Here is an 11,712-nt window from a genome sequence, read left to right as displayed (position 1 = left end):
GTCTGCAGCCCTTCCCTGCACTGCCTGCTCAGCCTGGAGTCCCTTCTCTTGTTCCAGCAGGGCTGCTGGGCCTTGGCCCAGGGCTGGCTCATGGTTTCCTGTGGTTTCAGAGCTCCAGGATGAGATCCCTGGGCTCTGTCCAAAGCCTCTCCTGAGCTGAGGCTCCTGTGCTCTTTGCCGCCCCTTTTGTGGCACATCCTTGTGGGACAGGGCTGTGAGCTGCTGAGGGCAAGGCTGCTTCTGCTCCGTGGGAACCAGACACAGCCCAGGAATTCCCACAGGAGCACTCCAGCAGTTTGCTGTGCTTGGGGCATCTCACAGCTGCTGTTACTGACAGACTTGCTTTTAGGGTGTGTGAGGGAGACCCTCCCAGTGAGGGTCTGGGCTCTGGCCAGGCCCTGGCTGGACCTGGTTGGGAAATGGCCAACAAACCCAGATGTTTTCTGCCTCAAAACTCTCTTCAAGCCTCTTGGACTTGGCAATTTGACCCTCTGACAATAGGACAGCTGGATCTGTTTTTAAAGGGAGCTTGGACATCTTTGAGCTTGTTGTGTGATGAGGGCACTGCACTCCCTGCAGGCAGCATGGGTGGCAGGATGGATTGCAGAGACGTTTCCTTTGCAGCCCCAGCCCAGCGCTGGCTCTGGGGATGGACAGGCACTGAGGTGACCCTGAGAGGCAGTGCAAGGCACAGGGTGCAGCTGAGGAAGGACAGCCCTGGGCTGCGCTGAGAGGGGAAGCTGGCACTGCCCAGCGTGCAGAAGCTCCTTTCTCTCAGAACCCCCCGCCCCTCAGCGCGGCCCCTCCGCCCGCAGCGAGCCCCGAGCCGGGGCAGCTCCGGCCGCGCTCGCACGGGGCTGGAGCCGCTCCGAGCTCCGCCGCCGCCGCTCCGCAGCGACACGAACGGGGAGCCGGGCGGCAGCGCTCCGCTCCCGGGCAGACACAGCGGGCACGGCCGCTGCTGCTCAGGCTGCGGGAGCCGTGGGTGCGGGAGGGCTTTGGGCCGCTCTGTCCTTTACAGCAGTGGGAAAGCGGCGGCTCCAGCCAGGAGAGCGGCGGAGCGAGCGGGGAGCGGGGCAGCGACGCGGCGGAGGCGCCGCTCCTGTCCGGGAACCCCGCGGTGAGGAAAAGTCCCCAGGCCGGGGAAGCTGCTCCAGGGGCTCTCAAGAGTGAATTCCCGCAGGGATTCTTGGGCTGGGCCGGGCCAGGTGCCCGGGGCCAGCAGAAGCGCTCTGTGCCTCTCCTGCTGCCCCGGGGCAGGCAACAGAACACAGCAGCAAAGGCTCGGGGCTCTCCAGAAAGGCAGCCAGAGATCTCTCACCCATCCTGGGCACAACAGGCCCGGACTGGGGAAATTAAAATTCATTGCATTTATTATCAAACCAATCAGAGCAAGGCAATGAGATGTACACCAAACCCTAAAAATGCCCCTTCCCCACACTCTTCTCTCCTTCCTGGGCTCCACCTTGTCCCCAGTTCCTCCCTCCCTCTCCCCCACAGTGGCACGGAGGCACGGGGCTGTTTTGGCTTTAGGGACAGGTGTCTGCTAAGGAAGGCAGGAGCCTCCCCGCCAATGGAAAATATAAACCCCACCCCTCGGAATTGTTATTGTTATTATTCTGAAATGAAGGGGCTCTCAGGGTAAGATACAGGAATGCCAGCAACTGTTCTTTACTGGCGTGTCCAACAAAGGAAACAAACAACAAGAGTCTTTTTTGATGCTCTTATTCATTATTTGTTGTATACAGTGAAGTGTATAAGGTAATATTACCAATACTGTTATGATAATAATTAATATACGGAATTTTAAGTTGTAAAGTTTTTTTTCGGTAAGTTGTAAAGTTGTATTTTTGAAATAAATTTTAAATTAAGACTTCATTTTTGTTTTAATTTGGTTAGTTGATTGTTTTAGTTTTTGAAGTCGTTTTTGTGGATGGTTTTTGAGTGTTTCTGTAAGTTTATGTAATAGAATTTTAAAAGTTTTTGTAATTTTGTTTATGTGCTAATAGGAGAAGATTGGTGGTGGTTTTGTTATGTAAGGCTGTATGTTTAGTAGTACTAATATTTGTTATTCTATTATTAGAAAGGAAACGGTACTGATTTTTTGTTTAATTAATGCTCTATTTGGTTTAATTTTTTTAATGTTATAGTTAAGGTGTGTTGAGGTAAAAACAAATTTAATGTAACTCATTTTGTAGGGTTTTAGGGTTTAAAACTTATTGCAAGGTGGGTTTTATGATCATGGGTAGACTTCTTAAGTTTTTAATAATTTTTTAATATTAGATGTTATTATAGCGAGTTGTTTGATCTTATGTGGGCTATTTTTAATTTTTGAGGGAATGTTTTCCTAGGTTGTATTTCTATCAATGAGTTGTTTGGGGTTTTTTTGGTTTTTTGGTGTTTTTTTTTTTTTTTTTTTTTTTTTTTTTTGGTAATTTCTGTGGGATTTTGTTAAGATTAATAGTTTTATTTTTCGGGGGCACAGGAGTGGTATAATTGTCCTAAAATCTTGAGGTTTTGTATATGGGATGATGGGGAGTAACATTTAACTGTGGATTTCTTTGATCCTGAAACTAGGTACAAAATCTGGTTGTTAAAGGATTCCGAGTGTTTACTTGCTGAGGTTTAAAGGCAGTTTTAGGAGGATTGGGGTTCAGGGACAGAATTGGTGACGGGGTTTGTTTGGTCGGTGGCCGCTCGCTCAGAGCTGTTAGGGTTTGGGGTTGGGTATTTTGGGTTGGTATCAGTGTGCTGATTCAGCGGGTTGTAAAGGGTTTGTTCGGGCTCAGATTGGGTAAATGTTTGGTGTTTGAACTTGTTGGCTCGGTTAGAGTAACTTAAACATTTGGTTTGGGTTGATTTATAGGCATATTTGTGTTGTAAAAGCAAGAAAGTAAAACGAATAACTGCTAATACATTGTTTGATTTAACTTGATGTATTTGTTAATTACTCTTGGTAAAAGGCTTTTTATGTATTTTAATTTTTAAATATTTTTTTGCTGCAATAGTTGTTTTTCAAATTTTTTCGGGACCGGTTAATTTAAAGCACGAAATGGTTTTGTTTAAACTCAATTTAGTAAAGTTGGACATGAGGGGATTTTTTAACACGATGGATGCTGTGCTTTTGCTAAAAGAGCTCTCTGATATTAAGGGGTTTTATAGTTCCACATTGATGTAAAGGGAAGGTTTGCAGTTTTGCAGCTTGGGGAGGGGATGCTGGGTATGAACTGTAGTTTTCCCGTGTGCCTTACGTCCGTGTGGTTGTGGTTCTGTTTGTGGCACTGTCAGTGTGGGTTTGTGTGTGATGTGGTTTCATGGTTTTTGTTGGAATCTGCTTTGGGTTTGTATTTGTGGAAATAGAAGGAAATTTCTTGCCTTAGGTTATCAAGTGAAATGGAATTTCAATTTGTCATGTCTCAGGGTTTTAAATTAAAACTGGAGGAGGAGTTGTAAATTTTGTAAGGTCTTGACACTGGTGGGAGCTGCATTTTCTGTGGCTCGATTGTTTGTTTTGTTATCTTCCATCTTAAATCTATGTACGGTGGGATTTCTTGTATTTTTAATGTTGAACTTTTTAATTTCTGTGATGTTGAACTTTTTAATTTCGTGTTTTGAATGTCTGGGGTGATGTTTTGAATCTGTTTTATTTCTTTTTGAGTTGGTGCTGTAATGAGTGAATTGTCGATGTCATGTAAAATTCTTGACTGTTGCTGTTTTGGAGATAAAGCCCCTGTTATAAAATATTGGCAAATAGTAGGTGATTTTTAATATTTTAATATTAGATTTTATTTTTATTTTAAAATATTCATTTATATTTATTTTAAGTATATTTTCTTTTCATTATAACGCCTGCGGGTATAAACTGATGACAGAAGTTTGTTCAAAGGCATGTTAGTGTGGGAGTTGTCCGTTTCCTCGTGCCCCGATGGTCCGGGGCTGCTCGGGCGGTTTCTGGTGCTTTCCCAGATCGCATCTGCTCCCAGTTTTTGCCTTCGCGCCGCCGCTGTTCGTTCGTGCCGCGGTGGCGCCGGGCGCTCGCGTTGCAGCTCCCGGCAGAGGCTTCTCTGCTGTGCCGCGTTTGGGGCGCAGCGATCGCTGCAGCGCCTCTTTGCTCCGCACTGAGCGTGGGCAGCAGCGATTCTGTGTTTTTCTCTGCCTCAGAACAGCCTTTTGTTAAAAGACTCGGTTTCTCACAGCTCAAACACGGCTCTGTAGTGGCTCTGCCTGTGGAGCAGCGAGGGTTTCTTCAGTAGTTGTGGTTTGAGCCTCAGCAGCTCTTTGGGATTTGTTTCCCAGCGAGCCTGGGGTCTTTGGAAGTCGTTCCCGGCGCAGGAGCTCGGACGGTCGCGATGTGCCGCGGGTGCGGAGCTCGCCACGAGCGGAGAGGATCCGCGGCGCTGCCGGGGGCTGCTCTGCTGCAAGAGCCCTTTGGCACCGGCTGCTCGTGGCAGCGAAGGCAAGGCTTTCATCCAGTGAGGATGGGCTGCTTCCTTGGGACTCTGCTTGGGACCTGCTGCTGCCAAGCGCTCTCTAAAGGCAAGAGAAGGCTTCGTTTTGGCTTGTTGAGTCAGAGAATCGGCGCTTTCGTGGGTTCTTGCGGACTGTACAGTCCAAAGAGACTTTCTGGCTGCGGTTTTGATATCTGTTATTCCTGCTCTAGAAAGGGATTGGGCTTGCTCTTCCGCTTTATGCTTTGGAGGCTCTCTAGCTGACTGACTGGCTGTTAGCTGGGCATCAGGACTTCTGGCAGAGCTCTCTGGGGATCTGTGCAGATGCTTTCGCTGTTCGAAGTCCCACTGATTAAACGGTGAGTTTGTTAAAATTGCAGATGAAATATGACGGCAGTCTGAAGGTGTTAGGCGATGAGAACCGTATCTACTTCTCCCCACGTTATTGAAACACGGGGAGTTTGAGCTGCTGTCTTTCAAAGCTTTTCTCAGTTTCTCAAAATCCCAGCGTGCCGTAGGCTCCCACCGAGGATCAGCATCACTTTTCTTCTATCGGACTGGCACAGCAAGGAGTTTTCTATCTGGGGAAGGGAAATCTTTCTCTTGCCTGAGTTTCGGTGGGATCCCAGCCCGGTTAGTCGGTTCCCGTTCCGTGCTCGCGGCGCTGGGACGGAACGGGTTAAACTCTTCCTCTGGCTAGAGTCTGTGTCCTGCTCCGTTTCCCATGGACGGGTTTGCGAATCCCGGGTTTTCCGGCGTTCCTCTCTCTGCCGGCAGCCGGAGCTCGGGCTCTGCAGCGTGCCCGGAGCAGCCCGGCTCCTTGTCGCTGGCAGAGCTGCCCTCGCTCCGGGCAGGGCAGGGCTGCGAGATCCCGGCCGGGCTGGGCGGGCAGCGGGGCTGCAGCGGGGAGCGCCGCGGCACCGGGGCTGCGCTCGGGGTTTCGCTGCCTCTGGGCAGCACCGAGGGGCAGGCGGGGCTCGGAGACACGGCTGGGGACGCGGAGGGCGCTGCGGACAAGGCTGGGGAAGCGGAAAGCTTTGCAGGTTGTTTAAATAACCTAGTTATTACCTCATTTGTGCCGAGGGAATACATTTGTGGTTGTATGGCTTTGGGTTGTGGTGAAAGTACTGTACAGTTTGAGTTTAACTGGCTCTCAGAGGGAAGGTGAACACAGCAGCATTATTTATAGTGGGAAACTGCTTTTGGACTTAAGACAGTACATTTTAAAGTTTTGGTTTGAAATATTATAGGAATTCGATTTGATTAGAGCTTTACAGCTTTTATAAATGTCTTTGGGTGTCTTGGATATTTTGTGCTTGATTATGTTATTTAAAGCTTGCTTGGTGTGGTGTAATAGGAGATAATATTGGTTTCTGTTTGAGTTGGGCTAGTGAGGTAGGCAGAAGTCTTGAGTGGGTTTTTTTGGTAAACTTATTCTTTAGGGTCTTATTTCTTTGCAGTAGCACTGAACAAAAAGTATTTTGAGGTTTAGTACCTGCTTCTAAGACAGTTGTGGTTTTTTTTTGTAATGGAAGAACTGTTTTGTTGGCTGTTAGTTTTTATAAAGATGAGATAACTGAGAAGTGTTTTGAAAGACCTTGTTTTATTATCACCCTCGGCAAATAATGAAACATAAGACATAGAAAGCTCAGTGCCATTCTATTGGAAACTAAACTTCTTTCCTGATTACAATATAAAAACACCATATAAATGTTTTATATAATATATAAAATTATATTATATATATATATATAATATATACAATATATTACACCATATAAAAGTTTTACAAGCTATTAGCTGTTACCACACAATACTGCTATTACTTGAACAACAAGCACCTCTATTTGTACCTCACCCAGTCCTATTACAATGCATCTTTCATAGTTCTAATTCTCTAAAATATCTACACTTCATATAATGCCATATTTTAAAACTTATAAAGGCATATTTCTAATTCAATCTCTCTCTCAACAATGGAATCTCTATTGCGGAGCTTTCCTAAGTCAACACACCCGATCTCAATATTTGCATACAGATATAGGAGACTGTGTGAACTTGCTATCAATATTTAAAACCCCGTTTACAAATCCATTCCTGCCAGCTGCAGAGCAGCCACAGCTGGAGCAGCGCCCGAGAGGCAGTGGGGCCGGGGCAGCGGCAGCCGGGGCTGGGCAGGGCAGGGAGAGGCGAGCGCAGGGTCCCGGGCAGCGAGCAGGGGGACAGGGCCCTCGGGCACCACGGGGGACAGGAAGGGCCCGTGCGGGGCTGCTCGCACAGGCACAGCCTCGCCCCACGGCAGGAGAAGCGCCTCTGGGCCGGGTTATGGCCAATGGCAGGGAATTCCCTTCCCCAAAGAGCAGCTCAGACCATCCCTCCTCTTCAAACGTCAGTCCAAAAGTGTCACCTTCAGGACAGTTTGTGGTGATCTCCAAGAGCGCAGGGTGGTTTAGAACTCCCACTGGAGCTGGTTGTGCCATGAGGGCACTGCACTCCCTGCAGGCAGCATGGGTGGCAGGATTGATTACAGAGACGTTTCCTTTGCAGCCCCAGCCCAGCGCTGGCTCTGGGGATGGAGAGGCACTGAGGTGACCCTGAGAGGCAGTGCAAGGCACAGGGTGCAGCTGAGGAAGGACAGCCCTGGGCTGCGCTGAGAGGGGAAGCTGGCACTGCCCAGCGTGGAGAAGGTCCTTTCTGCAGCCCCCGTCACAGGGGAGCTGGGGCCTTGCTGCAGACATACGGCCGCGGATTTGAGCAGTTCCCACTCCTGAATCTCTCGTCAGCCAGGTACACGCAGTCGTCAGCCAGGTACACGCAGTCGGAATTGCCGAGGACAGGAACCCTGCAGGGAGGAGCAGAGGCAGCGCTGGCTGCCAGGGGAACACCTTGTGCCCCTGTCCGGCCAGGCCCTGCCCGGCTCCCCGGCACTCACCGGGAGCTGTAGCTGCTGCCGTCCCCCCAGTGCAGGCGCTGGCCCCGTCTGCGCAGCCCGAGCCAGTAATCGCCGTTCCCGCGGAGGCGGAAGAGCAAATCCTGCCCGGGAGAGAGGAGTGGCAGCTGCCCCGGCCCCTCGGGGGGACACGTGCCCGGGGCTGCCCCCGCACGCCGGGGCTCCTTCCCTGCAAGGCCCCGGCCCGGGGCTGCACCCCCAGCCCTACGAGCCCCGAGCCCGGCCCAGGAGCACCCCCAGGCTGCCCTCAGCCAGCCCGCACCGCCCGCAGCCCCTCACTCACCATGGCCCCCTCATCCTTGGCAATGGCCAGGGAGGCGTTCAGCTCGGAGCAGCGTTCCTGACCCTGCTCCCAGGTGCCGTCATCCCTTGAGAAGTAGTAGCAGACCCCGTTGAAGCCAACCCAGCCAGGGGGACAGCCCAGAACACACTGTGGAGTGGCAGGTGTCACTGGAGCCTGCGGAGCTGCAGGGGCAAGAGGAGAAGGTCTGAGCATTGCCCTGTGCAGGGAGCAGGGAGCCCGCTCTGCCCCGAGGGGCTGGGCCCAGGCTGCTGCCCCTGCCTTACCTGCCAGCACAGCCAAGGCCACCAGCAGAGCCAGCAGCAGCAGCAGCAGCAGCAGGATCAGCAGCGCCGTGCCCACAGGATGGTGCCTGAGCCGTTCACCTGGAGCAGGAAAGAGCTGCTGGCTGCCAGAAGCAGAGCCGGCCCTGCAATCTGCTCAGCCCCTGCCCAGGGAGCACAGCAGGGAGCCCTCAGCCAGTGTGGTCCTCGCTCAGCTGGCAGCCAGAGAGCCCAGAGCCTGGGCACGGCCAGGGACACAGCTGTGGGCACAGCCAGGGACACAGCTGTGGGCACAGGCTGCAGCAGGAGAGCTGCACAGCCTTGGGGGCAGCTGGGGCTCTTGCTGCCAGCCACTGATGGGGCCCAGCAGAGCACCAGGCCTCGTCCACACCTCGGGAAACAGCCACACTCCTGCCAGCCCTGGCCTTGGGAGGGGACACTGGCCCCTCCCTAGAGGCCCCAGGGGTGGCCCTGCACTCACCCAGGAATCTTCTGAGGTCCCTTTTGTGTTTGTTGCCGGTTGTTGATGTGCCCTGGGGAGCCAGGGGCTCCCTCACACTCCCATCCCTGGTGCAGAATCTACTCTCCACATCTTCACTCACTGCGCGCTCACAAGGGGCATCCCCCTGCTTGTGCCGAGTGGCTTCTTGTGCCCCAGGCAAGTGCGGAACCCCGGCTGCTGGTCCGTCCTGGAGATGCGGGGGCTCATTCTCAAGCCCATGAATAGAGCAGGATTCACTCTCCTCCTGCTCACAGCCAGAATCACTCTCCTTGGAACAATCAGCACCTTGCTCCTGAGACATCAGGAGCGCTGGCAAAGCCTTTGGGAGCTCGGCCTCGGGAGCAGCTTTACAGCGGCGCTGGTGGCACCCTGCAAGGGACACGATGAGCGGTCAGTGCTGGTGCCGGCCCTGCGGGAGCCCGAGGCTCGGCAGGGCGGTGGCAGCTCCGGCTGCGCTGTCCCCGCTGCCCAGAGTTGCGGCAGCAGCAGCGGCGGAGCCAAGCGCAGCCTCCGGGAGCTCGGCGGTGCCCGCAGCCCCGGCCCCTGGGGCTCTGCAGCCGCTGCAGCCCCCAGCTCCGTGCCGGGACAGGCGCTGACAGCGCCTGCGAGCTGCCGCCTGCTGCTGGCCCAGGGCAGCTGCGGCTCGGAGTCCGCCTGCCCAGGGCCGAGAAGCAGCAGCCCCGGGCTGCTGACCATCGTGCCCCGCATTCCCTGCCCCGCCGCCTTGCAGCGCGGCCACCCCGGGCTCCCTGCCTGTGAACTCCCTGAAGGGTGGATGGGGTCAGGTGGGGTTGGTCCCTTTCTCCAGATAGCAACTGACAGCACAAGAGGACGCAGTGTTAAGCTGCACCAAGGGAAATAGAGGTTGGATATTAGGAAAAAAGGTTTTTACACAAAGGGTGATAAAGTACTGTTGTCGCAGCCCCCCAGCTGGGTAATGGTTAGCATTGACTCCATGACTAACAAAAGTTGAGCAGTCACTTTATAATTCTACACTCATTAAGAAACCCATCACCCTTACAGTCAGTCACCATACAGGTGGACCTAATTGGTCCTCCACTACAAACGCCATCACCACTGGCTAATTTTGAAACCACCTTTTGGTAAACAAACCTCCATAACACATTCCACATGTTCAAAACAACAGGTGCAGCAAGTCAAGATAAGAATTGTTTGTCATTCTTTTCCCTGATCTTCTCAAAGCCTATCCTAGGCCAATTCCTGGGAAAGTTATGTGTTGCTCTCTGTGGCCGGAGAGCTGCTGCCACCAAGCACTGGAGTGGTCTGCCCGGGGAGGTGGAGGAGTCACTATTCTTGGAAGTGTTTAAAAACAGACTGGATGTGGCACTGGGTGCCGTGGTTTAGTTGAGTTGTCAGGGCTGGGTTGGACTCGAGGATCTTGGAGGTCTCTTGCAACCCAAGCCAGTGATTCTGTGACTGTGTGACCGCGGGCAGCCGCTGCCTCGGCGGCCTCAGCGCAGGGGGGACACGGGGGCACCGGCACAAGGAACTCGCCAGAGCCCCCCCGCCCCTCACCGCGGCCCCTCCGCCCGCAGCGAGCCCCGAGCTGGGGCAGCGCCGACCGCGGGTCCCACCTGGGCTGGAGCCGCTCCGAGCTCCGCCGCCGCCTTGCACCGCTCCAGCCCTCGCCGGGCTCCGGGTGCCGCCTCCGCTCCGCAATGACCCGAACGCGGGGTCCGCCACCGCTCCCATCCCGGCCAGACTCCGCGGGCACTCGGGCTGACTCCAGCTGGTGCCGCAGCACAGAGCCGGCGAGCACTGGAGCTCACTCCAGCCGGTGCCGCGGTACAGAGCCGCTGTGGGAGCGGCTTTTGCCGGTTTGCCCAATCCCGCGCGGGGAAGCAGCGAGGGCCGGGCAGGAGAGGGGGGACGGGAGCAGCGAGCGAGGGGCAGGGCCGGGCAGGGCGCGTCCTGGAAATACCCGGAGCCGTGTCGCTTTCTTGTACCGAAGTGACTGCCGGCGCCACTTTGGCAGAGTCAGGGGCATACTCAGAAAAAGGAACGCGAAAGAAGTCAGGACACTCCTGTCCTGCAAAAACCTTGGTAATAAAAAGCGCCCCACTCTGTTTGCGCTGGTCGAGAACGGCAGCCCCGGGGAAGCTGCTTCTGGGGCTCTCAGCAGTGCATTATCCCAGGGATTCTTGGGGTGAGTTGGGCCGGGCCAGGCCAGGTGCCCGGGGCCAGCAGAAGCGCTCTGAGCCTCTCCTCTTCCCCCCGGCCCGGCCACCTCCTGGCGGCCCCTCACCCGGCCTGCGAGCTGCCGCCTGCTGCTGGCCCAGGGCAGCTGCGGCTCGGAGTCCGCCTGCCCAGGGCCGAGAAGCAGCAGCCCTGGGCTGCTGACCATCGTGCCCCGCATTCCCTGCCCCGCCGCCTTGCAGCGCGGCCACCCCGGGCGCCGGCACGGCCGCTGGGGCTCCCTGCCTGCGAACACGGGGCGCCTCCTGGCACAGAGGGCAGAGAAGCCTCGGCCCCGGAGCCCGCAGGATGCGGCGCTTGCTGCCCACGCTCGGCGCCTGCAGCGCTTTGGGCTCCGAGGCGCGTTCAGGTTCGTGCCGTGCCAGCCCCGAGCCGGGCACGGACACCTCCCGCCCGCCCGAGCAGCGGCCCCGAGCCCGCTGCCGCACGGCCGGGAAGTGTCCCGGGCACGGAGCAGCCGCCTCCGTCCCGGCGAGAGCAGCCGGCGGGAGCCATCGCTGCCGCGGCACCGGCTCGGCCCCGGCCATCCGGGCACGGGGGACACCGCGGGCAGCCGCTGCCTCGGCGGCCTCAGCGCAGGGGGGACACGGGGGCACCCGGCACAAGGAACTCGCCAGAACGCCCCCGCCCCTCACCGCGGCCCCTCCGCCCGCAGCGAGCCCCGAGCTGGGGCAGCGCCGACCGCGGGTCCCACCTGGGCTGGAGCCGCCTCCGAGCTCCGCCGCCGCCTCGCCGGACTCCGGGTGCCGCCGCCGCTCCGCAATGACACGAGCACGCCGCCCGCCGCGGCCGCTCCAGTCGCGGGCAGACACACGTGGAGCCGCCGCTGCCGCCGCAGGTTTGAACCCTCGTGGCGTGTCTCAGCTTCCGGCCGAATCGATCATTCAGCGGGCGGGAGCGCAGCCGATCGCGGCTCGGTGGCTCCGCAGTTTTGGTCCCCGGTTCCGCCGTGGTCCCCTCTCCCCGGCATCTTCTCCGGGATCGGTTCCTTCACCGTTCTGGCGTCTCGCGGCGCTGCCAGCCCGGACTGC

The 11,712-nt window shown here is 55.8% G+C and overlaps 1 protein-coding gene across 1 annotated transcript; it reads right to left on the bottom strand.

Moving 5' to 3' along the window:
• Window positions 1–548: 548 nt before the first annotated feature.
• LOC119702551 (killer cell lectin-like receptor subfamily G member 2) lies at window positions 549–11,208 on the bottom strand. Its single transcript, XM_038140817.1, has 8 exons — window positions 10,731–11,208; window positions 10,060–10,281; window positions 8,444–8,833; window positions 7,966–8,064; window positions 7,682–7,863; window positions 7,381–7,481; window positions 7,139–7,290; window positions 549–767 (listed from the first exon to the last, which is right to left on the bottom strand). Exons 1-7 carry the CDS (start codon window positions 11,206–11,208, stop codon window positions 7,155–7,157), a joined length of 1,608 nt encoding a protein of 535 aa, XP_037996745.1. The 3' UTR covers window positions 549–767; window positions 7,139–7,154.
• Between the last annotated feature and the right edge of the window lie 504 nt (window positions 11,209–11,712).

Source organism: Motacilla alba, chromosome 6 (assembly GCF_015832195.1).
Source record: "Motacilla alba alba isolate MOTALB_02 chromosome 6, Motacilla_alba_V1.0_pri, whole genome shotgun sequence".
NCBI classification, from domain to species: Eukaryota; Metazoa; Chordata; class Aves; order Passeriformes; family Motacillidae; genus Motacilla; species Motacilla alba.
The sequence above is the reverse complement of the archived record's forward strand: the minus strand, read 5'-3'. Positions and strand labels throughout refer to the sequence as shown.

Excerpts from the sequence above, each read along its gene's own strand:
- LOC119702551 (XM_038140817.1), bottom strand. The coding sequence starts at position 11,208 with ATGGCCGGGGCCGAGCCGGTGCCGCGGCAGCGATGGCTCCCGCCGGCT. Across the intron at positions 7,482-7,681 it reads CCAAGGATGAGGGGGCCATG|GATTTGCTCTTCCGCCTCCG; the intron begins GTGAGTGAGGGG and ends TCTCCCGGGCAG. Across the intron at positions 7,291-7,380 it reads GGCAGCAGCTACAGCTCCCG|GGTTCCTGTCCTCGGCAATT; the intron begins GTGAGTGCCGGG and ends TCCTCCCTGCAG.